The sequence below is a fragment of the Osmerus mordax genome, chromosome 8 (assembly GCF_038355195.1).
Source record: "Osmerus mordax isolate fOsmMor3 chromosome 8, fOsmMor3.pri, whole genome shotgun sequence".
NCBI lineage: Eukaryota > Metazoa > Chordata > Actinopteri > Osmeriformes > Osmeridae > Osmerus > Osmerus mordax.
In genome coordinates, this window is record NC_090057.1 from 8,587,378 (window position 1) to 8,614,107 (window position 26,730).

Genomic DNA, 26,730 nt, shown 5'->3' on the forward strand with positions numbered 1-26,730 from the left:
TGGCCGTTGCCATGACTGTCACATGGTTGCCATGGTGCCGTCCACCATCTGGCCCCAACACGGTACGGTTGCCATGGTATTGCAGCATCCCGGGCCAAGCGGGTCCGAGCTGCACCTGGTGATGTCAGGGGATGCCAGGGGAGGACAGGTGGACCCTGCGCCACCACACACATCTATAATTCACATCTCATTGAGTTCACCAGAGATAGAGCACTATGACAGATGACAGGCTAACTCTGTCAGCTGGCTAGGGCAGACTAGGCCCAGCCTTACCCAGGAGGGGCCCGGGGGGAAGACAGGTGAAGCGAAGCCATGAGCTGGGACAGCACGGTCGCCAGACCCGCTCATATGCTGTGGAAGTCTTGGAGTGTGTTTGATATAGTGTACCCACCATAATAAAACCAATTAAAAGGTATCTAAAGTGAATCTGCACCTTCTGCAGCCACTGAAATGAGCGTTCTTCCTACCTTCTGTCAACTCTCCCTCCTCCACCCCTTCTTCTCTCCTCCGTCTTTCCCTCTGTCTTCTGTCTACCTCCTCTCTCGCTCCCCTCTTTCCTCATCCCTTTCTCCCTGCCATGCCTGCCTCACTGTCTCTCTCCTCCTCCCTCTATCATATCATTTCAAAGCCTCCTCAATCAAGGTTTACACGTCCTCACTTCACTACACAATGTGTTAACCTATCACAGACTCAAGTTTACGTTCGTTTTGTGTCTTTGTGTTCATACATGATGTGCAAACCAGGCCAACACACAAACACGTACACAAAGATGAGTGGGGGAGACCGATAAAAAGGGGAGCGCAGCATAGAATAGAAGAAGCGAGGTTCTCAGAAAAAAAGAAAGGGCGGGAGAAAAGACAGAATAGTACGGAGAAAGAAAGGTGCTTATCGGGGTTGCTGTTTGAATGGTATGTTTCTGCCTTACCTCCTCCGACTGACCTGTGGGCCTTGAGCTACGTGCGTACATTCATTTTGGTGCTCTGCTCTCCTTCTCTCTTTCTCTTCCCCTGTCCCCTCTTTGCCCCTTGCTTTCTTTTTCCTCCTCTGTCCTTGTCGTCTTCTTTCCCCATCCCTTTCTTTCATTCCGTTACAGCCCTCCTTGTTTCCTGTTGTCATCTCTGATTCGTCCTCAGTGCTGCTCTCTCTGTGTGTTACCCAGCCAGCCAATCAGAGCAGCTGGCGTTGGCCTTGCGAGGCGAGGACTGAGTGTTCGCTGTCCAAACATTTCTGACACCTGAAATTGGCACCTTCCTTTGCCTCTGATGCCCCCCTAACTCTCAGTCCCTCACTCCCCCTCGGTTCTCTATTTCTCTCTCTCTCTTCTGCACCCTCCCTCCCTTCCTCCCAGTCTCTCTGGTACAAGCTGAGGAAACCTTTGATATGATGTGTTTACATGAAGATCAGTCTCTGTTCTCCTTTCATCCTCTTCTCCTCTCCTCTTCCCTCACACTCCTTTCTTCCTACCCCCCATCCTCTCACCTCCTCTACTTCTCTCACCTTTCCTCCCCTCCATCTCCGTACTCTGCAATCTCATTTACTTCCCTATAATGTTCCCGGAGTTCTGTTCGTTCGTTTGACCCCAATCTATCCCGACCTGTAATTGTATACATTCTTATCGAAGATGTCACTCGTGCTAACAACAGGCCCCACAGGATTCCAGTCAACCCAAACTTCCGATTAATAAATAGTCACATGCTATTGAAGCACAACATTTAGAAGAATTAAGGACACACACAAGCGCACAATCACACAGGGCTACTGTTTCCAATGAAACAGACGTGTGAGAACTCGTAGCGGCCGTTCGGTTTACTGACGTTAGAGGGAGCCTCAAGTCTCTCTGCAACAGTCCAGTTTCGAGCTCCGCACACTGCACGAAGCTGGAGCCGGAGCTTTGGGATCGGGGACAATCCTGACGTCATGGACTTTCACTCCGCTCGCCTTGAAACAAAGTATCTGGGAGAGTGGAGCGGGTGAGAATGGAACCCGTGAATCCATAGGAATAACAAGAGAGAAAACTGACTAAAAAACTTAGAAAAACTCCACAAAGAAAACATGGAAGCGTTTAGGATTGGCGTCCTGCTGATCATCTCTCCGATTCTAAATGTTGGGACTCAGTTCGTACCAGGTAAGAAGCGTTTACCTTTGAAAGACGGGTCGGTCGCTGTAGCTAGTCGAAAGGAAAGTTGTATCTGCACGTCGACAACAACTAATGACTTTCCAGGTGTGCGCATTTACGTTGTGTTGATCTTAGAAAAGTTTAAACAAAACTGCCCAACTATGTCTGGCAGGCTATGCAACGGCAGTTTGGTCTTTTTAGTCTGTCCTGGATCATTGCCCCGGAGTCTGTCCCCGTGTTGTGTAGCTTGCCTTGCTGCAGGTAGGCTTTTAAAAAGCTTCAGTTAGGCTACCTCCCCAAACGGATTGAAGGTTTCAAACCATGCTGTGTCCCTCGCTTAGGCTACTTCAGCCCGTGCTTTTGTCGAATGCACCGGAACGGTAATGGCATACGTTCCCATGAACGGTAAAAGTTACCGGGCTCCGTTTTTTTCAGTTCCTTTCAACCACTGCTTTAGTGGTTTGGATTGCCTAGGCACACGTTATACAAAAAAGCTCATAGTTAATATTGTTTTGCATTTCCGCATTTCATGTTGGTTTGTATAAAGAGAATGTTCAAACATGACTGACTAAACCAACAACACAGGCGAGGACTCCGCCGTGAGAGAGGGAGAAGGTTGTGGACGGGAAGAACGGTGCCACTCACCGTATCTAAGTTTACAATAAAAACACTAAAAGACGCGCCATAACCTTACTTTAATTATCTTAACATATGAAGCAGGTGTTATTTAAATTTAATTCCTTGGCTCTGAATTTATAATAGTCATTAGGCTAACTTTTAAATAGATGTTCGGAATTGCGGTGTAGTGTCTCAATGAACCGTCTCCTCTCCCTTCCCCGGTGTTTTATTAGGCAATAACTACGTTTGGTAGGCTACTACATATGAAAATGTTTGTTTGGGTTCAAATTTATTAAAATTCCTACTGTGTAATTCCACTTGAGATTTTGATGGATCTACATTTTAGCATCAATTCATAGTGAACTAAAGTGAATTTGAACCCCCCACCCCTCAAAAATGTTTTCCCCATTAAGTCAAATAAATAGGCCTATACAACAAACAATTAGGCTGTTTGAGGCGGTCTATGACAAAATAAGAGACCGTGTAATTTGAACTGCTGAAGGCAGATTACAGACTGCAAAACCTAATAATTATGGGAATTATAAATCAAACATATTTCACTTTTCCTGCTCTCATTACTCAAAATCGTATTACTTATGCATAATTTTTTTCTTCGCCTTTTTCTCTCCCGTAGCAGTTGGCCCAAATTCATGCATCTCTTTTTGTCATGTTGACTGAAGGATGCATGTCTAGTCACTAATGAATTTCCTTTGAGTAATGAGAAACGTTTTCCTGACAAACTACTAATTTTAGCAGTTTAGTTATATTCTGATGTGCAATCTAGATTTTGGTGGAGGATAAATCCGTTCTGTCATCCACCAGAATTCCTGCGAAACAGAAAATAAGAGACTTGGCCGTCTCTCCCGGTAGTCCTCGAGGGAGCTATCACTGCGGGAGACGGGCGTCCTGCCGTCTCGAAAACATTCCAAAATATTCATCACAAAGAACGTGTGAAACAGCGTCTGTCATTTAAATACATGTCGATTATATTTCCTCAAAGCCCCCCAAACTTCAAAACCACCTTTAAGTGTAATGCAACCTACTTACAAGTAGGTTTTCTTACTCCTTTCTCGGATATAATTTCATTAACATTTAAATGGATTTTTAGGAATCTTGAGCCTTGCTATTTGCAATCAGTTTTGCAAGTACATGTTCTCGATAATTATCAGGCTTTTTGAAACAATACCCCACTTGGTGACCTTGTGGCCTTTTAGACCGCTTGATGCTTAATCGTGCGGCCCACCACCCGTCCGTCCTCCGCGGAGCGGGGTTCGAGTCAGCGCACATCTGTGACCGTCCAGTCTCGCCTCATCATTGAATTAATGCACCGCTGGCAGCCGGTGGACGCGGAAAATACAGCTGTCGACGTAATTGCTGATTAATTCATCAGAAAGACTTAAGCAAGGATTAATTACATTAGAGTAATCAGAACTGCAGGATGACAAATGGCAAATTACACATTTTGGAGATTGATTAGTAAGTGATGTGATTATACACCGGTATTATGAAAATTAACCGGGAGATCGCTATTCGTTTCTAAAACAGTGTTCTGAAATGAACGAGGAGAATCGGTGTGTTAATCCAGTATTATTCTCTGTTGCATTTGGCCGCAGCGCAAATGGGACACGCAGAGAAGGGTGAGTTACTGAGCTAAGCTGATCCCGTTCTGTCACCTTCATCACCATCATCATCGCCATCACAAACCCAGCCTCACTCCTAGACTCACTCTTATCCCCCAGCCGCAGGCCAGATATGCACCCCAAGCCCCAGCCTTTCACAGATCCCCAGCCTATACCGTCGCACCCAGCCCCAGCCTCCCTCTATGCTCCCCAGTCAACCTCTCACAGTCCCAGACTCACTTCCAACTCCCCAGCCTCTCACAGCCCCAGCCTCACTTCCAGTTCCCCAGCCTCTTTCAGTCCTAGCCTCTCATAGTCCCAGCCTCATTACCAGCTTCCCAGCCTCTTACGGTCCCAGCCCTCTCCAGTCTAAACCCCTAGCCTGAGCTAAACTGATCCTGTTCTGTCATCTTCATCACCATCATCATCTCCATCTCTAACCCTGCCTCACTTCCGACTCACTATTAGCCCCCAGCCGCAGGCAAAATCTACACCCCCGGCCCTAGCCTCTCCTAACCCCAGCCTCTCCCAGATCCCCAGCCGCAACCATCACTCCCAGCCCAGGCCTCACATCCAGCTCCCCAGTCCTAGCCTCTCACAGTCCTAGCCTCGCTCCCTAGTCCCAACCTCTTACAGTCCCAGCCTCATTTCCACCCTCTGACAGCCCCAGCCTTACTTTTTCAGCTCCCCAGTCCCAGCCTCTCATCTATCTCCTCAGTCTCTCCCAGCCCCGCCTCACCTCTAGCTCCCCAGTCCCAGCCTCTCACAGTCCCAGCCTCTTTACCAGCTCCCCAAACTCAGCCCCAGTTGTGATAAATAGTGACCTGGTGACTCATGCCTTCTCCTTGAACCCTCTAAACAGCCTTTACCCAGCAGCGCTCTCTCTTTCTCCCACTCTACCTGTCTCTCTCTCTACCTGTCTTTCTCTTCATCTAGCTCTGTGTCCACCAGTCCATATCTGTATTGTTTAATAAAGATCTGTCAAGTCAAACAGATCTCCTAACTTGGCCAAACAGATGTGAGAGTTAATGTGTTACTGTAATGTGGCTGTCCCGTTCACCAGTACCATACTAACATTTTACAGTACTAACATAGCAAATGAGAATTCTCCCTTGGTTTCATATCACATTGTGGTGTGGGCCGTGTGTGTGTGCGTGCGTGCGTGCGTGTGTGTGTGTGCGTGTGTGTGTGTGTGCGTGTGTGTGTGTGTGCGTGCATCCTAGGGGAGAAGGTGATAAAGCAGCAGGTAGAGGGGAAGCATCAGGAGAGAAGCAGCTGTCACTGGTCAACTGAGACTCATAATTTACATTTACATTTACATGTAGTCATTTAGCAGACGCTCTTATCCAGAGCGATTTACAGTAAGTACAGGGACATTCCCCCCGAGGCATGTAGGGTGAAGTGCCTTGCCCAAGGACACAACGTCATTTGGCACGGCCGGGAATTGAACTGGCAACTTTCAGATACTAGCCCGATTCCCTAACCGCTCAGCCACCTGACACCATAATGTCCTCTGCTCTCATTTGTGTGTGTGTGTGTGTGTGTTTACTGTACTGTGATGTGCCTTGTGCTGCCCAGATCCTCAATCTCTTCTTTATCACATGTGAGGAACTCAGTTAGAGAATGCTGAGCTCAGCAGAGAGAGAGACAGAGAGAGACAGAGACAGAGAGATAGAGGGAAAGGGAGAGAGAGAGGGAAAGGGAGATTAATAAATAGTCCGTCCACTGTATACCAGGTTGGCTAGCTCTTCTCAATTTCTCAAGTTCCCAGATTATGCAGAGAGAATCAATACCTGACAAAACGTGTCTAGCAATTTTGCAAGGCTATGAATTTAGTCATTTAGTTCTCCCTCAGATCCTGCTGCCTGGGTGTGATATGTAGTGCTGCTGCATTCATTGGTGTGTGTACCTGCAGTGCACCAGCCAGCCAGCACAGAAGGAAACAGGTAGTTGTAGACAGGTAGAAGTCCAGCAGACAGTATGATTTAACAGTAGTGAAGCAGGATGTCATGAGGGGTATGGAGATGTCTGGTGCTCCTAGACATCCTGTGTCTTCTCTGTGTACCTGGTGTGTACGGACCTTTTGTCCTGTTAATATCAGCTGGACAACATGCATGCGCTACCATACAGTTCTACCATACAGCTCTACCATAACACTCCTACGACTCTACAATGCAGCTCTACCAAACCACTTCACCATAACTGCTCTACCATACCAGGCGTACAAGTTCATCTTCAGAAAGTAGAGCCAGCTGGATGTTTACAATAATTCTTCTTACTTTCTGAATCTAACTTTCTTTACCCATCTGGAGATGGTTCCTGAGGTCAGGTTCATTCATAGCAGATGTTCTTCAGCCAGATACGAGATGGGGAACTTCTTAGCTGGAGGAAGGGAATCTGGTCTGCGTGGGATGTAGCTACAGCAAAAAGTGTGTGTGTGTGTGTTAACTGCTAGGGGTCTGACCGGTCTGAGTGTTACTGTGTGCAGCCCATGGCATTGCCCCCCCCAGACAGATGTCTAGATAACTGGACTAATAGAAACTCTTCAGCCTCTGCCAATGGCTGCACATGGCTGCAGGCGCGCACACACACATGGTCCCGTACACAATTACACACAAGCATTTGCTCTCATACATACATAGGCACGTACACACATACACACACGCCTTGGGAGGTGTAACAGCGTTACAAGGTGTTGACGAGCCTACACTCCCAGCATGCCTTAGTCTGCCCGAGCCCCAGTGTCTCCTGGGTAATTTAGACAGTGTGAAGTGCTCTGTGATTGGTAGTGATGAGTGGCGAGTGTATCCCAGGAAGTAATGTGATTGGATGTGTGTCTCCCGGACTGTAATGTGATTGGCTGTGTGTCTCCCTGGCTGTAATTTGATTGGCTGCTGTGTATGAGAGAGGCGGGCCCAGGGGATTAGAGGGCTAATGGCCAGAGGGCCGCTGCTCTGATGGCTGCAGTAAGCTGCTTTTATCAGCTGACTGGACTCTTCCTATAAGAGGAAAAACTGCCGGGAGGAAAAATATAAAAAAAAAAAAATACCCCACTCTGATGGATTTTGGCGTTTAGCTGCAGGGCTCTTGTCTGGGGGCTTAGTGGAGAGATAGAAGATGGCAGCTTCATCTCCATTAAGATTATGTTGATGTTTGTGATCACACAATCAACACCCCATGACCCCCTGGTCCGCTGTACCTAATTTGACAACGAGAACAACATCTCCAGCAGCAGTGTGAGTCCTGCTGGCCTGAGGCTGACTGGAGGACACGCTCTGGAGGTCTCCTGGTCTCCTGGTCCTCTTCACTCTCACTGATCATGTGAAAGCCTAGGTATTTGGCCAGGCCAAAATCCATGCTTATTGTATGTGCGTGTGTGTGTGTGTTGGGAGAAGTATTGGCAGATCTTTCTATTTGGCTCGAAATACAATTTTCAGGAAGTGTATATTATGGATGTTCTAAAGCCTCCCTGGATTTGAGGCTTTTATGATGCGTATGTGTGTGTGTGTGTGTGTGTGTGTCAGAGAGTTTCCACAGTTGTACTGGAGACAAAAAAAACTACTCAACGTTTGTGAGAGGTGACGACAGACCTTCAGTCTCTCTTGTCTAACATGCACACCCTCACAAACACACACTTTGTGACTCCCATCCTTATTCTCTACAGTGTGTGTTTCTGTGTCAATACTAAGTGCTGAACTGGGTGAGATCTCTCTTTACATTTACCAGCTCTCTAGTTTTCTCACATTTTAACAGCGTCCATCAACATTCCAAAAACATTTACATTTACATTTAGTCATTTAGCAGACGCTCTTATCCAGAGCGACTTACAGTAAGTACAGGGACATTCCCCCGAGGCAAGTAGGGTGAAGTGCCTTGCCCAAGGACACAACGTCAGTTGGCATGACCGGGAATCGAACTGGCAACCTTCGGATTACTAGCCCGACTCCCTCACCGCTCAGCCAACTGACTCCCTCCCAACTGACAAACGGACATTTGTGAAAAATTGCACCATGTTTGTCTGTAAAAAAACTAAAAACGTTATTGTCATGAAAAATACGATTTTAATTTGTTTGATATGAATTTTGTTCCATTATTTTGGCTTGGCCCTTTATGAAAACATACCAGCAACATAAAAACAGGAATACAAAGTCATGAGCTTGTCTTCCAACAGTGTTACATTACGACTATCCCTTTCTCCAACATGCATCAACAGTATTATGTATAACACCAGCTGGTTTATAAGTTTACATTCATGTATGTATTCTGTCTGCTCTAACATGTTAATATTGTATGTTTACACTCTGGCACTTAATGCTGTCTGCTTTATCTGTTTACACACATGTGGAAAAACAAAGATCAGGATGTCACTTAATCTGGTCTCTCTGTTGTTAGGCAGCTTTAATAGAGTGTGTGTTGTGTGTGTGTGTGTGTGTGTTAGTACGGTCAGCTTGAGAAAGAGATTGCTTGTTATGTCAACACAAATTAATGACAATAATATAGTTTCTGACCATGAGAACCTTCCTACATACACGTGCACACACACTCACACACCTGGTGTTTGGGGTGTCCTTATGGAGCTGATGGGTCGTCAAAGACACCCTGCTGCATCAACAAGCCCAAACAGTCCCATCTCACCCCAACAACACACACATTCTAACACAACCACACCCCCTAACCCCCAAATACCAGGACACCCCCCTGCCCCCCGTCACTTGGAATTTATTGCCCCTCCCCACCCCCCCTTATTCAAACACAGCAAAAAAGCACTTAGATCTTCTCAACTTCCCCCCAAACCCCCTCATACCGTCCCTCCCCCCTTACAACCCCTCCCCCATTAAACACCATCCCCCCAAACTCCCCATCTTCCCTCCCCCAGCCCAGGTCTCTTGCTGAATTCTGGAATGCTTTTGTTTGGCCACCTTTTCTCAGGTCGGGCCTCCAGTGAAGACCAATGTTATGCCAAGTCGTCATGAATTAAGAGCTGAGTTTATTTGTGTGTGTGTGTGTGTGTGTTTGACTAGCAGAGATAAGCTAGTCAGAGACAGAGAGCAGGCTAGCAGAGGAATGTCTTGTGCATGTAGGAGTGTTGGCTCCAGTCTGCCTCTGTGTGACACTCGCTGTCTGCATCTGTTACCTTCAGAGCTGAGCTGCTTACTGGAGGCCAAGACACACACACACGCGCGCGCACATACACACACTCTCACACACACATACACCGTGCCCAGTTCACTCCCACTCCTTCAAAGTTCTCTGGGAGACCCCAACTGGCCAGGCCAGACTAGAACAGGCTAGAGTAGACCAGACCAGGGTAGACCAGACTAGAACGGACCAGAGTAGGATTTATCACATGTGGTTCCAATTTTCCGCAGTCCTGCTGTGCTCTGGTCTGGTCTTCTGGGAACTGGGATAAGTGTGTTCGTATGGCTGATTCTTAGAGACCAGATCTCTGTCTCCATGAAAAGATGTACACAACCCCCTCATTGTAAACCAGTGTATGTACAGCTCCTTTTTGGTGACCTTCTCAGAAAATATACATTCTGTTCTCTCCAAGAATCGTGTCTGCTCCATTAAATATACAGAACCCTGCTAAGTTTTTGTCTATCAGGACTAGAGATGCTAGCTGACACCCTGGCTAAGTCATCCACGCCATGCTGATCAAAGGCTAGCTCATCCAGCTAGCTGACTACTATAGGCTAGGCTGATCAGGGCTAGCTCATCCAGCTAGCTGACTACTATAGGCTAGGCTGATCAGGGCTAGCTCATCCAGCTAGCTGACTACTATAGGCTAGGCTGATCAGGGCTCTCTCATCCAGCTAGCTGGCTACTAGGCTTGGTTGAGCAGGACTGACACGCTAGTTGCCAGTAAGGGTATAAAGGTCAGTGGTTCGTACCGGTTGAACAGACTCTTTCTGCCCACGTCCAACGGGAAGCTGTGTGTGACCACAGTGGTGTCACACAGCTCCTTGCGCTGGGTTGTTGACAGTCGGAGAGGAGGGGGAGATGGAAAGGGAGAGGGCAGGAGGGTAGAGTGGGAGGGATAGAGGGGGGGAGACAGCAGGGTTAAAGGGTTAGCTTCTGTTTGCCAGTGACATCATTCCTCCTCTGTGATGGAACAGGGTCAGGGGTCAGGAGTTAAGGGTCAGGGTTCAACTTGCCCCGGCAGGTAAACATTATTGCCCTGAATTTAGTTTTTTTAACGAGCCAATCACAGAGCTGTGCCATGAAAACAATCACTCTGTCACACTTAATGTGATCTCTCTCCCTCTCTCTTTCTCTGCTTGCTGGCAGTATCGATGATGATGGAATAAAGCCGATTATTTTCGCAGCTTTATGTGAGACTTGATCCTATTGCAGCGGTGCAGTCTTTCACTACATCTCTCTCTTTCTCTGTCCCTCTTAGTCTTTCCTCCTCTTTCTCTTTTTCTCTCTTGGTCTCCCTCTCTTTTTCTTTGTATATTGCTTCTCTTTAGTACAGTACCTCAACACATTAGAAGCCATATTTCTATGTTCCTACCAATGTGAGTGTGTGTTTGTGTTTCAAGCATGTGTGATGGTATGTAAGTGTTGATGAGGAGGTTAATCCATTAGGGAGCTGTCATCCAGACAAGATAGGTCACTGGGACTAGACAGACCATCTCTACCAAGACCTGTGGGTCAGACAAACCAATCAGTGTGTTTCTATTAGACGACAGGAGAAAGAGAATAGTTCAAGACTCCTGCCCACATTAGCTATAACCTCCGCCCACATCCCTCCCTCCACCCCTCCCCCCCTTCTTTATGACTTACATCACCTCACACATGGTTAACCAGGAAAAAACTGTCGTCCACCAAACACTTTCTCGTTCCTTTCCCATCTTTTCTCCCCTCTCTCAGCTACTTCCTTCCCACTCTCCTTCTCTCATCCCTTCTCTCCCTCCTTTCTCCCTACCTCTCTTGACTCTCTCCTGTCAGCCTTGTGTTTCCCATGACCTTGAGGTGTAGATTAGAGTCAGGCGGTTGTTTGTTCAGGTGCCAATGCAGCCTTGGTCTCAGAGTCTGGGCTCACCAAACCACCTCTGCTACACACCAGCTCTATACTCCCTCCACTCTCACACCACCTGCAGCTGCCTGTCACCTGCTTGTCAGACCACTTTGATGTCTGGTAACGGTGGTACACACACGCACACATATACACACACACACACATACACAGCGGATCCATTGTCCGCTGGAAGAGGAAGATTAGTAGAAGTGCTTCTAGGTTGAGAGATGGGAAAATCTCCTGCGGGGCTGGGGGAGAGGAGGGGGGGGGGGGTGATGGGAGAGGACGGGGGGAGAGAGGTAGTGATGAGAGGCAGCAGGGTTAACTGTCTGAAGAGGAGGATAGGAGGAGGAGGAGCAGGAAGAAAGGAGGGTGAAGGAGGATGTTTAGGACTGTGACTAACGTGTTGTTCCGTAAGAAAGAAGGATGAGGAGGAAGGAGGGATGAGAAAGGAGGAGAAGGCAAGTGACCAGTGAAGTTATTCATGTTGGAGAGGGGAGGAGAGAAGTGACGAGTGAGTTGTTCATGCTGATCGGTGGGGGCAGGTAGTTAATTGCAGCGAGGCTCTGACATCTCTAACGACGAGGTCGTCTTGACGACTATGATGCACCCCGACAGGCTTACATCATACACACACGCACACACATACACTCACAGACGGTGGCAGCAGGGGGAATGCTGTGAAGGTGTCCCGTGTTCAAGGCTTGGTGTCGTGGTCCAGCAGGGATTGGAGCACTCCTCCTTGTCACCTTCCTGGAGGCACAGGAAGTACCTCCATCTCCACTTCCTCTCTGACGGCTCTATTAATACTGGAGCCCTACCCTGTTAGCTGAGGACTGTTGCCACTGGCACCATGGTGACAAGTGAGACACACACACACATACACATGCACACACACAAACAGTTAGCAGGAGAAAATTGTGTGGGCGATGTTGGGAGACTTTCAACATGGATTAGGAAGGTGATCAGGAGGTTATAAGATGAGATCGTTTTTGATTATTTTCAACCACGCTCCTCTCCTCCTTTACGCGGCCTTTCAGGGGTTCCCACACAAACATAAATGGGCACACACGCATGCGCACTCACACACACCCACAAACACGCACATACACACACAAGTCCCAAGCATGAATGCATGCATGCGCACACACACACGTGCCTCAGAGACACAGCAGCACACACTCAGGCACACACTGCCCCCATGGGGATTCAGAAATCATTTGAAACATGGAGAAAACCTGTCACAACAACATCCCCATTTAATGTCCTATATGGAGTTATTTCTGCTAGAGACGGAACATGACAAAGGTGCACTGCTTCCACCCCTGCTCTACCACACACACACACACACACACACACACACACACACACACACACACACACACACACACATACCACCTGGTAACACACAACATCAAGAACACTGTTTATTCTTTGCTTAAAGCATTGGTAGATTTTGTTTGAGAAATGCATGAGATTCACTATCAGCAAACAACCAGTGATGATAGTCCCTGAGAGCTGGGCTGATCTGGACTGGGCTGATCTGGGCTGGGCTGATCTGGGCTGGGCTGAGCTAGGCTGAGCTAAGCTGGGTTCTGAGGGTCTGGTTCTGGTGCTGAAGATGCTGGAACGTTGTCATAGATCACTGGTTGGCGATGCTGCAGCGATGATCATATACACACACAAACACACACAGAGAGCCCCGTTGTCTGCAGCCGTGTGTGTGTGTGTGTGTTTGTGAGTGTGTGACTGTGTGTGATGAATATAAAGACGAATGGAGGACTGAGACAGAGATGACTGTGTATGGTGTCCACTCCTCTCTCCCCCTCTACCCTCTTTTTCTGTCTCATTTTCTCTCTTTCTCTCCCCTTTCCCTCTCTCCCACCTTTATATTTCCCTCTCTCGCCCTCTCTCTACCCGTCTCCCTTCTTCACTCCATCTATCTCTCTCTCCCCCATGCCCAACCGATTTCCCTTTGAGAGGCTGATAGCGATTGGGGGGGTGGGGGGGGGGGGGGTGCAGCAGAGAGACAGCTGATTGGTGGGTTGGCTGACCAGGCACGGTGAGGGGTTAATAGTAGGTCAATAGCCTTCCAATTCATCTGTAGTGGCTGTAGTTGCCGTGGAGATGAGATGGAGAGGAATGGAGCACGGAGCGAGTGCAGATCTGGATTGGAACCTGATTGTCATTGTGAGGTAGCATTCTACCTGGCCATGACTCGGGTTCGATTCCTGCTCAGTGACCCAGGCAGTCTGGGGGTTAGAGACTGTAGGCTGCTGCATTCTGTACGACAGTAGAAGAGCACACTCAGTCCTGGTAGTGTGTGATGTTGGCATGTGAGTGTAGTGTGTGTGATAGTGTAGTGTGTGTGTGTGTGACTCCTGTGAGGTTAGAGGAGAGGACAGCTGGTGATGGTCCTGCCCCCCCGGCATCTTTCTGGACCTGATGTCTTGGTGCCGTCCGGTCAGTCTGTGGTGTGTGTGTGTGTGTGTGTGTGTGTGTGGGGAGGGCAGGGGAGGAGGGGTGGGATTCCATATGGACCAGGGCTGGAGGAGGTGAACAGGGGGTTTCTCCAGATGGTCCACAGTCTATCCCCCCACCGCCCTCATCCCCACTCCTACCTCCTATCCCAGCTGATAGAGAGCAGTTGCCCCCACCCCCCCTCTCCCCCATATAGCCTCAGGTTCTCTGCTCCAGGTGTTCAGGATACAGTCTCCTCTTCTGCCCTGCCTCCTCCCCTTCTTTCCAATTCTCCGTCCCCCTCCCCTCCTCTCCCTCTCTTTTCCTTGTCTTTTTTGGGACTGCTAGTTCAGCTTCTTCAGAAGAGTATTAAATAGTTATTGTCTGGATATAGCTTACTAAAGCATAAGGAGAGCATGTGTGAATATAGCATACTAAGCATACTTATTGTGTGCGTGTGTTTGAGAGAGAGAGAGAGAGAGAGAGAGAGAGAGAGAGAGAGAGAGAGAGAGAGAGAGAGAGAGAGAGAGAGAGAGTGTGTGTGTGTGTGTAAATGCATGCATGCATTTGTGTTTACTTGATTGTGTAATTGAATGTGTTTGTGTGCTTGCTGACAGGCAGGTATGCGTGTGTGCGTGTGCGCCTGCGTCCATGCTGGCTGACAGGCAGGACTGTGTGTAAAGATTGTTTTTGACCCTCAGGTCTCCGTGTCGCTGCGTGTGACAGACGGATGTTGTGATGAGGAGGAGGGAGGGAGAGAGGGAGGGAAGTTAGGGAGGGAGGGAGGTAAGAGTGTAATCGTACTTCCATCGACCTCATCAAATCTGGGGAGACGTTCAGTTTTCCTCTTCAACCCCCAGAGTAGGTCTTATTGTATTATCAGGCTCCAGCCTCTGGCAGTAGTGCGGGCCCAGTCTCAGACCAGGACATGAATCTAGTCTGACTGCTCTCGCTAGGCTCAGCTGTTTCTCTCTGCCAGCCTACAGCTCTCTTTCTCTCTGCTCAGCACTCCTCTTCTGCTCTCCTTTTTGGGGGTTTCTCTCGTCTCTGTCCTCCTCTCTCCTCTCTCTCCTCCTCGCTCCTCTCTGTCCTCCTCTCTCGTCTCTCTCCTCCTCTCTCGTCTCTCTCCTCCTCGCTCCTCTCCAGCGGATGTCACGTTCCAGGTCACATGATTGACCAGGTAGTAGCAACAGGAGGTGTTGCGTTGCAGCTGCACAGCCCCGAAGGAGCACGAACCTGCACATGGCGATGTTAAACACAACCCTGACCTTCGGTTAAAAGCCTATTTTGCGGCTCGCAGTTGAAGGCAGCAGAATCCATTCTGCTATCTATAATAGAATCTGCTCTGCTTTTATTAAGACATATCTTGTATTCAGGCTTCTGGCCTTCCTCTGGCTTTATGAAAGCACTCATTAGTAAGCACAGTGCATTTTTCACTCTCAATAGTATTGAGAGGTACATTTTCAATATCTCCCTTGTGAATATTAAAGTGTGTGTGTGTCGCAGAGAGACCGTGTGCGACGAGAAGCATGTCTTGCCTACAGTCCCTGTGTCACATTGTCCTGAATCCTCCCCCTGACAAACAAGCGCACACACACACACACACACACACCCTCTCTCACACACACTCACACAGTAATTAAGAGTGTATACAGCATGAAAAGTGGAACTTGAGGATGCAAAGAGCAGATTTAGTCCTTTATGTCCCTGACCTCAGAGGGGAAAGGCTTCATGGTTCACTGCTGCAGGACGCACACACCACACACTCACTCCAAGCACACACACTCACACCACACACACACACACACACACATAATCAGGACATTGTGGTCACATGACAAGGGTTGGCACCACGGAGAGGGACAGAGATGCAACACCCCCCCTCCTCACTTCCCCTCTCTCTCTCTCTCTCTCTCTCTCTCTCTCTCTCTCTCTCTCTCTCTCTCTCTCTCTCTCTCTCTCTCTCTCTCTCTCTCTCTCTCTCTCTCTCTCTCTCTCTCTCTCTCTCTATCTATCTCTGTCTCTGTCCCTCACTCTCTCTCTCTGTCCCTCACTCACTCACTCTCTCTCTCTCTCTCTCTGTCCCTCACCCTCTGTCTACCTCTCTCCCTCTCTATTCAGGGCTAGTGTAGTTGACCAGTGTAATGTAACTAATGAGAGAGGACATCTTTGTGCGGCCCACCAGGTCTCTCCTCTCCTTTCCTCTCCCTCTCTCTCTCCTCCACTCCTTCCCTTTCACCTCCTCTCTTCGCCTTTCCTCTCCTCTTCTTCTCTCTCCTCTTCTCTCCTCACTTTTGCAGTGAAGTGATTCTCAGTGATTGAGGCATGTAGTGCCTAAGGGTGCGTGTGTGTGTGTGTGTGTGTGAGGGTCAGGTCTCTCCAGAGCTCTGTAAAATGTGTGTGTGTGTGTGTGTGTGCTGGGTCTCAGTAGAGTCTGCCCCACCCCCCCTCCCTGAAACACCCCACAGTGGCCGCAGGGCTGTGTTCAGTACACACTACTGTTAAACAGTCCTTCCTCCATCACAGGCACTTGGAGCAAATATGAACCAAGACTGTGTGTGTGGGTGTGTGTGTGTGTGTGTGATGCCAGGAGGCAAGTAAATCCTGTTCAACAATAGCTAAGCGTAAACAGCTTTTTGGCTAGAGTACATAGTGTGTGTGTGTGCATGCTAGGGGCTGCATATTGTGTATCTGAGCTGTCTGTTAGGTCTGTGTGTGTGTGTCCCGAGGCAGTGGCTGATGGGATTGCTTTATGCCTGGACGTACTTGAAAGGTAACGTGTGTGTGTGTGTGTTGAGGGGGGGAGAAGTGAGAGTGATGGCAGAAAGAGGGAGAAAGAGAGTGGGAGTGTAGATGGGGGATAGTTTGCTACTGAAATATCCTCTTTTTACTTTTTGCATTCTCTCTCCTTCTGTCTCTGTCGATTAGTTGTGCAGGCTGATGTTCAGAGCAGCAAACATAACAAATGTTACAAATGTAAGAAACTACTAAACAGCTAAGATGCTACATTAAGGAATACTCTAGTCCAACTGAACCGTAAACCCAACCCACGCAGGCAACCCAAACCTTAATCCTAACCCACACAGGTAACCCTCACTCTAACCCACACAGATAACCCTAACCCACACTATAAACTGTATCTCAGCCCTGAGACGAGATGGATCCATCCTTGAGGAGATGGAGCCTACGAGTCCTCACCTCTGCTGGCCATTACAATCTTCAATCTATTATTCTGGTCTGTTGGATCATTAGCTGCTGGTGTGGTCTGGCTGTGTGAGCAGCCTGTCCGGAGATGTGATTGTCTGACTCAAGGTCAAGACAGAGTCATGGTTATAATGAGGAGAGCAGCATACGCATCACTGCTCTCTCCAGAACATGACCCCAATGTGGAGAGCAACCTTGTTTGTGTGTGTGCATCCATTTGTGTGGGTGTTAGTAACTCAGTGTGTGTGTTCGTCTGTGTGTTTTAAAGGGTCTGTGCAGCCTGTCAATAGGACTGTAATAGTAGCCTTAATAACTGTGTTAGGGGACCCCTCCCTTTAGAAACCGGCTTTGAGGAGGGTGGGGGCAGACAACTACTCATGTGACTAAATGGAGAGGTATTAAGTTTGTGTGTGTGTGTGTGTGTGTGTGCCTGAAGCCGTGTCCTCTAACCTGAATGTGAGTCAGACCGGTTTTGTCTCATTTCCTCCCTTCACATTGTGATTGCACAATACACTCAGACACACACCCAGACACACACAAACACACACTCACAGACACACATACACACACACCCAGCCCACTCTCCTCTTCTTCTCCCCTGAGCAAGATTGTCTTTGCTGGCTACTCCCTACAGGAGAAGTAACTTTACCTTCCCGACCACTCCCAGCTAAGACTAACACACGCATAGATAACCACCTCAAAGCCAGGCCACTCCCAGCCAAAACACACCCAATCACACACTCTCAGCCCCAGCAGAGGTAAGTATACCTGCAGGACCCCGTGTTGAGTGTAAAACAAACTATTTCAGGTCTGTAATGACAGTCGTAAAGGTGCACTGACTCCCACATCTCATTTAAGGGAATGCCCAAGGCTGAGGTCATACCGACACCACACACACACACACACACACACACGCTCTCTTTGTCTCTCTCTGTCTCTCTCTCTACCCCTTTCCCCTTTCTTTTCCATACCCCTGAGTGATGTTTGACCAAATTTACAGCTGAAGGTGATTTTACTCACACGCACATACAACCAGCCACACACATTCCAATACTTGTGTTCTCTCCAGATTAATCATGACTCCACGCAGGTCATCAATGAGTAACATTTGGCATTTTTAACCCTCTAACCAGCCCCGACCTCTAACCAGCCCCAATCTCCAACCCTCTAACCAAGAGGTGTCCTATGTCTTACTAGTCTCAACAGGAGTATAGCCTCAAACCACATTTACAGTACTGTGTGCATGCCAGGCAGGTTGTGGCCAGCATACAGGCTGCATTAGGGCTGTGTGTTGGTGTGCTTGTCTGTGTGGGTTTCTGTCTGCCAGTGTTCAGTGTTGTGCTGGACTACATTGTGGCAGCGTTAGAAGCCCTGTTATCTACCTAGCTCAGCAAGCTTGCTGCTCTCCATGCCAAGGGTTTGTGTGGAAGAGATAGGGCTGTGTGTGTGTGTGTGTGCCTTAACTTGGATTTGAACTCACATGGAGCTCTGGTTCCAGACCATGCTCTTGGTTTACATCCTGACCCAGACAGCCAACACACCGGCCAAAAACACCAACCAGCTAACCAGCCCGCCAACACACCAGCCCTCCTGCCGGTCAGCTGATTGGCTGGCTGGATGTACGGCTTGCTGGCTATTTGTGGAATACATTTTGTACGAGGAAACCAAACGTTCTACTGATGGAACTGAGATACAACAAGCATGTTCTCTCCCAGTTCTCTCTCTGTTCTCTTTCTGTTCTCTCCCAGTGAGGGCAGCTACATGGTGTGTGTGTGTGTGTGTTTTTCGGGGGGTGGGGGCTGGCGGTCCCTGTGTGGATAAAGCCCCCAGGCTGCAGAGAGACAACAGAACTGCTGCACTCAGGGAATGTGTGTTTGTGTGTGTGTGTGTGTGTGTGACAGAGACAGAGTGAGGACCATGATGTCATAGCGTCACCACACACCTGGATGAGTCTGTGCTGCGCTCACACAAAACTCATCCCCCTCTCCTCTCCTCCAGTTCTTTGTTCCCTTCCCACTCTGCCCTTCTCAAACCTCTCTTACTCTGCCCTTCTCAATCCGAGTTTTGAGCGGTGGGGTTAGGTCCAGGATGCAGGTGTGTAGAAACATCACCTGATGGACAGCTAGTGTGTGTGTGTGTGTGTGTGCCCCCTGCCAGGCAGAGTCTGTCCCCCCCACCTTATCTCCTGCAGACCAGACCTGACCTGGTGGCCAACCACAACACAGCTGGAGCCAGCACATGTCTGTGTGGCTTACGATTGGACAGCACAGTGTCTCTCTGGCTTATGATTGGACAGCACATTTTCTGTGTGGCTCGGGATTGGACATTACTGTGTCTTTCTGGCTTTAGGATTGGTCAGAACAGTGGCTGTGTGGGTCACAGCCCTCTCTTTTTTCCTTTCCAAGAGAGCAGGAAAGAGGACAAGGACACGCCTCAAACCTGGTTTGGTAGTATTTAGGTGTTGTTGGCCTGGCCAACAGTATGTTTCATAGCGCATATCATGCATAGTTGTGGTTGATGTTTAACTGCTAATGTCAATACAGGTTCAAGCAGAAACTGCCGTATGCAGCACAGGCACGCACGTGTGTGTGTGTGTGTGTGGAACATTCTGGGGAGTATCTTCTGGTTTTGTAACTTCTGTTCTCTCCTCATATAAACAGACAGGGAGGGAAATATACACATAGACTAACACTCCTACACTCACACCTCTCTCTCTCTCTCTCTCTCTCTCTCTCTCTCTCTCTCTCTCTCTCTCTCTCTCTCTCTCTCTCTCTCTCTCTCTCTCTCTGTCTCTCTCTGTCTCTCTCTGTCTCTCTCTCTCTCTCTCACACACACACACACACACACACATTCTCTCTTTCTCTTTCTAACTGAGGGGGGGGAGAGGAAATATAGAGGAGAGGAGAGAAAGATGACTTGGTCCTGCTATCAGATAAACTCAGTGAAAGGTTCCTCTCTCACTATCATACATCTACATTACTATTCAAATCCTGACATTTGCTGCTTCTTCAATGTGTGTGTGCGTGTGTGTGGTAGCTGCAAGATAAGGGCTATAGACTCTATGCTGTGAGTTTAAAACAGGAAAAAAGGAGATATTCAAACAGTTTGAGACTGAGAGAGAGAGAGAGAGAGAGAGAGAGAGAGAGAGAGGGAAAGAGAAAGAGAAGGTGAGAGAGAAGGTGAGAAAGAGGGAAAGAGAAAGCGTAGCAGCCCACACACTTTCTTTTGCTTTCTTCCCCCATCCCTCTCTCCCCCCTGTCTCTCATGATTATATGCTGCTAACCTCAGTCTCCCCTTCCTCTCTCCCCTTTCCTCTTGCATATCTCTCTTTCTTTTACACCCCCCTTCCTCCCTCTCTTCCCCTCTGTCTCTCATGATTATATGCTGCTGGTCTCTCTGTGATCCTGTAACAGCCTGTAGTATAATAGAGGGAGGGTCTGGAAGGGACAAGGAGGTGTGTGGTGTGTGTGTGTGTGAGTGAGTGAGTGAGTGAGAGAGACAGAGAATGAATATACTGGCACACACGCATATCAAATGTTGATGTCAGTCAAGTTCAGCAGAGGTCTCCAGTGAGCCTCAAGTTACTGTTCTCAGGAAGACTGTGTGAGGAACACTCACACCTCTCACCCTCTCTGACCCTCTCTCTCACCTTCTCTGTCTCTCACCCTCTGTCAGTCTCTGACACCCTCTATCTCACCCTTTGTCACCCTGTGTTACTCTCTCTCACTATCCATCTTACCCTCGGTCACCCATCTCAGTCTTTCACTCTTTCTCACTCTCTCGCACCCTCTATCTCACCCTCTGCAAGTTTCTCTCTCTCTTTCACACCCTCGCACACTCACTATCTCACCCTCTTTCACCCCCCTTTTTTGCGCTCCTCACCCTCTCTGTCTTCTGCCTGGTGCTGTGGTCTGTCAGCGGCTGGAGGTGGGGGGGTACAGAGATGAGGTGTAGGGGGCTGAAGGACTGAATGCATGAGTGGTGAGGGGGGGATGGCCAAGAGCAGCAAGCGGTCAAGAGTGAAGAAGAAGGTTGTCTGTAATTAGGAAGGAAACAGGCTTGGTGTTTACACTGAAGACTGGCACAGTCAGCAGAATCTGAGCTGGACAGTTGTAGCTGACAAGCAGGGGGGGAAGAGAGAGAGAAAAAGAATGTGAGAGGAGGAGAGAGAAAATGAGTAAGTGGGGGAAAAGTACGAAATATTCTACCAAACTCCTGATAGCTTCCATTCATGGTTTTAATTGGTGGGTTGAACTGAGCGCGACAGAACCGCTGAGGTGTCTGGGTAATTTAATTTTTGGCGATGTGGCAGTCCGTGAGGAACAAAGAGAGGTGGAGTTCTGTCCTCCCCTTTTATCTGGGCCAGGCCTGCGGACCCACGCTCCTTTGATGCTAAGACGTGCTACGATAGGCTAGACTAGCAGGCCAGGGTAGCCAGGCATGACGACCAGGGAGAGAGGGAGGGGGTGGAGATGGAGAGAGGGAGAAGGAGGGTGGAGGAGAAGAGAGTGGGAGAAGGCGAGGGAAGGAATGGGGAGGAGAGGGGGAGGGGGTGGATATAAGGAGTTTAAAGAGACAGAGGAATGTCACCTTGTCTTATTCCTACCTGAGTTCAACTTGCCTAGAAATGCGTCCTGAAGCAGTCGTGATGAGGACAATGGCTGCCAGTGAACTATGTCAGTGAACTCTTAGGGTTACACACACACACACAGACACACACTGCTATTTTGCTGGTATCTCATGGCCCCATCAGTCTCTACCTGGAGAGACTACTCAGGATTGATCTTTATGTTTGTATTTTCTACTCCACCAGGCGGCTTTATTAAAAATTGATTTGAGAACGTGTTTGTCTCTTTGTTCCAAACTCAGAACCTCTTGGTTTGTGCGTATTCTGCACTATCCTCCGCTTTCCTATTAATCTCTGTTCTCTGATCACAGCCCTGCTTTCTGTATTTTAGACTCAAGCTAAATAGGTATTGACGGTCGTAAAACTGCAGTTATTGGTCTGTGTGTGTGTGTGTGTGTGTGTGTGCATGTGTGTTCTCTGTGGTTGCGGTCTAGACAGAAGTTATTGGTTCTAATGCATGCAAGTGCCTATCCAGTAAAGGAACCTGTGTTGGCCTCTCTTATAGATCATCATGCATTATTGAAGCTGCTCTCCAGAATCCACTTCTAGGTCTGACAGAACTGTAATTCTGCTCAATAGGCATTTATCACACACACACAGACACACCCCGACACACACACAGACACACACCCACACACACACACACACACACACACACACACACACACACTGTCTCGTTTATCTTGGTGGGCTGTGTGGTGCTGCGGTTGTAGAGAATCTGATCTTGCTTCTCACTTGCTGTCGGAATTAATTTAGCCGGTTATCATTGGAATGAAGCGTCAGACACCAGTGTTATTGAGGCGAGCCACCGGTAGTTATTGGTTTAAAACATGTGTAGAATGATTAAACACTGTTCTCTGGCAAAAGGAACTGTTATGGAGACACGCTTCGCATGTGACCTGAATGTGAAGACTGTGTCACCAGCACCAACCGCTACTCTTGTCCTTTAGAGCATGTGTGTTATAATGAAGCCCTTTTATACTGCGTGTACATCGAAGGAATGTTGTGAATAATGATGCTGCTTGAAAGTACGTGCGTGTGTGTGTTATAATGAAGCTGTTAACCTAGCCCTACCAGGAGACTCGGACACTGTTTGCCCTTGAGCTTTATCAGACACAATAATTATTTTATTATGCAAATGAAGACTATTATTTCATTAGCCGACTCCCCAATCAGAGCGCTGCGATTAGTATGCAAATCACCCCGTCACTGTCCTTGCAGCCAGGGGGTTCATCCCTCTCCAGAAGGGAGGGGGGCTGTGCGGGGGGGGGGGGGGGTCCATAGAAATTAAGTTAGAGAATAACAGTTTTATAGATGTGTGTGTGTGTGTGTCTGAGTGTGTAAAAGTATGTAGTAGTAAAATATAACCGGGTTATATTTTTTCATATGTCGGACCTTACGAACTTACAGCATGCCGACTTGTGTGGAATTGTATATACTGTTATTGAATACATATGACATAACTGTAGCATTGTAGTGCAGTAATATAGAATAGTAACTATGATGCTGAACGGGAGGAGGATTGGCTTGTTTTCTCCCATCATGAAATGATTTGTTCTTCCGTGTTTGCTAGAGAGAACTGCTGTTTAACCTTTTGCCCCCGGCTGTCTTTATTCAGCATGCTCTCACACTGATTCCAGTCCTCAAATTGTATTACCGTCTCTCTAAATCAAGGTTTCAAATGAAATCAAAAATGTTAAGCAGAAGTGCCAGACTGGCAGACTGGAGACACCGATGATGTTCTTCACAAGAACAGGCCAAAACCCAGAATCCATTGGCTGGAGACTTGCAGGATTCACATCCCATAGACAGTCAGATGGTGTCTGTGTGTGCGTGTGTGTGTCTGTGTGTGTGTGTGTGTGTGTTGTGTACAGATTGTGTGCTAGCACCCTGGTTTTATTGGCAGAACAGTGTGTGGAGGGGGAGGTGTGAGCTGCGACGTGGGTAGGAGCGAAAGTGGATTTGTGTGTGTGTGGTTGCATGGTTATGTGTGTGTGGGAAGACACTTTCACACACATTATTGCCTCAGTAGTCAAACTCGCTATAGCACACACACATACACACACAGGCTCCAGTTGGGTGGAGAGACAAGGTCTCAGATGTAGTGGAGCTTGGCCTCGTCTATGCAGCCAGGAAGATGAATCTGTTATCTTGAATTCTAAACTGTACATTCCATGTCGATAGCTACAGGCTTCTGTGGTCTATGAACACACCCAGGATCTGTTCAGCAGAGTCCTTCTCACAAGCCCCTGAGTTGCGAGCAGTCATGTACAAACCCTGTTCCACTAAGGAGGCTGTTCCTACCACGTATGAACCGCAAACCTAACCCTAACCCTTCCTAATGTGGAACACTTCTCTGTGGTTACCCAAGTAATCTGCTGTACTAACATGCTTTAACCCTCACTAAGGCTCTAGCACAGTCTCCTGGCTGTCGGCTTAGGAGAGATGGAGGATGGAGAGAGTGGCAGAGAGAGGAAGAGTGAGAGAAAAGTAGAGAGGAAGAGAGAAGAGGGGGAGAGAGGAAGAGGGATATATAGAGAAAGTGTTGTAGTAGTGTAGTTCCAGGGTCCTGTTGGTAGCAGACTCTGGCTGACAGTCGTTACTGTCCAGATTTGCATACACAAGCAGGGAGTGGGGGGGACGGGGGGGTGGTTGAGGGAGCGAGGGAGGGTGAGGAGCAGCTTGTTACCATCGTAAATGGTTTTCAGAGCTGCAAGGCTCGTTGGTTAGCATGTATTTGATGTTTGGTGGCAGGGAAGGAGACAGGCCTTCAGTCCGTGTCGTGTCATCACCTCGCACAGAACATCAAAGAGCTGCCTGTGACACTAGCTATTAACTCTGAATCAGCCGGTAACTCTAAAGCAGACGGTAATTCTGCGACAAGGCGGTAATGTGATTTACTTTGGGGATGTGTGTGTGTGTGTGGAGGGGGTTCTCTGGATCAGTCTATGATGGGCTGCTCACATCTGGATCTGACTCTGTCTTTGATTAGCTCTTCTAGCCTCGGCTCTGGATTTGATTAGCTGTCCTGTGTCTAAGAACAGACTTATTCGACCCCTTAAACCCTTTTACCCGATCCAAACTATGGTGACTGGTGAACGAGAGATGACCCATTGTCTGTCCTCCACCAGTCACGGTACAGATAACCCCATCTGGTCTAATGTAGTCTGAGCTGGAGGAATCATGCAGGCTGTCACCTCCCTACAGGCTATGTGTAGGGCATCTATAGCTCCCCTCGGCCCTAAGAATGATCACTTCCTCCCGGCTTCCTGTATGGATCCCCCCCTGGCTTTTCTGTCAGAGACGTTAGTGTCTGTCCTCTACCAGCCTATCACAGCCAGCCCTGCAGCCTGCCAGCTCACAGATGATTGGCCCAAGGCTAGGATGACCGGGTCATATGATTGGCTCAGAGGTACAGCGTGAGCTGTGACTCATTTTTCTTGAGACGGACAGGGACAGATGCTGAGGAGGAGGGGGGGGGGGGGGAGAGAGAGGGAGAGAGAGAGTTTTCAAGAGATTTTCAATAGAAACTAGTCAATATACATTCATTCCGAACAATATTGGAATTCTACTCCACCTTGGGCTTTTTCAAGGTTTTTTTTCCTCCACAATGAAATGCATGTAAGATGTAAGAAATGATTACTGCTTTTCACACAGGTTGAAAACCCATACAGTGGTGTTGAAAGATGAACCTGTGTTGTTGTGATTTCTTGGTTGCGTAAGAATTTACGCTTTCCTCCAACATAATCAAGGGTTATAGGCACATGTTTAACCAGTTGTTTGTCCCTTGTCCCACACAATTACAGTTGTCATCAAAGGAGACGAAACATTAGTTAACTTGATGATGAATTAGTTGTTAGTCAACCAGTTGTTGGTTAACTATTTTATCAACCAATTCTCCTTTTGTTCTCTTTAGGTGGCTGCACGTTCGATGACAGTCCTGCCCAGTGCGACTACCAACAGGACCCCTACGACGATTTTGATTGGACGCACGTCAGTGCACAAGAAGTGCCCTACTTGTCATCTGACCTGCCCAAGGTGAGAGGTCAATAACGGGTCCCTCTATCCTGTCCTGCGTTCACGGCAGCCTGCTGGCCGTCATGGGAACAGGTCCACATCCACAGCCTCCTATATCCTGGTCAACCCTTTGTGATCCGTAGGCCAGACAATAATTAGCACTTTGAGAGGCACCACCCCTCCCAGCTCCTCACAACCAGCCCTGCAGCTGGCCAGCTCACCGAGGATTGGCCCAGATCTAGAAGGACAGGTCATTTGATTGGCTCAGAGGTACAGCATGAGCCGTGACTCATGTTTCCTTAGCACACCCTCCAGGTGGTCCCACATGATTGGTCAGGTGCTTGTGTGTCCACACAGCTGAGGCCCTCCCAGTCCTGTCAGGTCAGGGATACCCCAGGGGTAGCAAGAAGGAATGTTGCACTGGAGGAGAACCCAGTGTTCTATGTTCTACACTGTGAAGTGCCTGTAGAAATCAGAGGAGGCTGGGCAGAGTGTTAGGACAGAACCCCCTGCTCCCCAGCCTTCCTCATCCTGCTTCTCCTCCATCTGCAAGTTTAATCACTTGTTTCCACACGCTGTGATGAGAAAAGGAAATTAAAAGCCTTCACTTCCAGTTAAATCTGCCAATTAATAAGACATTAGGATATTAATCAAGAAGAGACGACGAAGGTCATTAGACAAGGGCTCGTTAAGAGGACGAGTGCCAGACACAGATCATTTAAGGGAAGGATAGGGTGGACGGACACTTGAGGGCCCGTCACTAGGAATGTTTATGTTCTCAGTTCTTTCCTTCTCCCAGCTGTGTTGTGGTATTTAGTAATAAGTTTGCTGCAGATCTCACTGCCCAGTAACGTGAGGCATTCTTCAGCCCAGCCCAGTCCAGCCCACTGCTTTATCTTAGCGGAGTGGAGGTCGCTTGAAGGAGGAGAGGAAATAGTGGTGGATAGATGGTTAGGTATGACGAGAGGAGGAGGAGGAGGAGGAGGAGGGGAATATGTGGAGGAGGAGGATGAAGAGAGTGGAGGAGAGGAGAGGTGGATAAAAGGCA

At 48.4% G+C, this 26,730-nt stretch overlaps 1 protein-coding gene across 1 annotated transcript in view; it reads left to right on the top strand.

Annotated features, from left to right (window-relative positions):
• The first annotated feature begins 1,952 nt into the window (after positions 1–1,952).
• Positions 1,953–26,730, top strand: part of ptprk (protein tyrosine phosphatase receptor type K) — a 67,819-nt gene continuing 43,041 nt past the window's right edge. The window contains 2 exon segments of the mRNA XM_067241144.1: positions 1,953–2,125; positions 25,582–25,703. Coding sequence (XP_067097245.1) covers positions 2,053–2,125; positions 25,582–25,703 — 195 coding nt within the window. The 5' untranslated portion in view covers positions 1,953–2,052.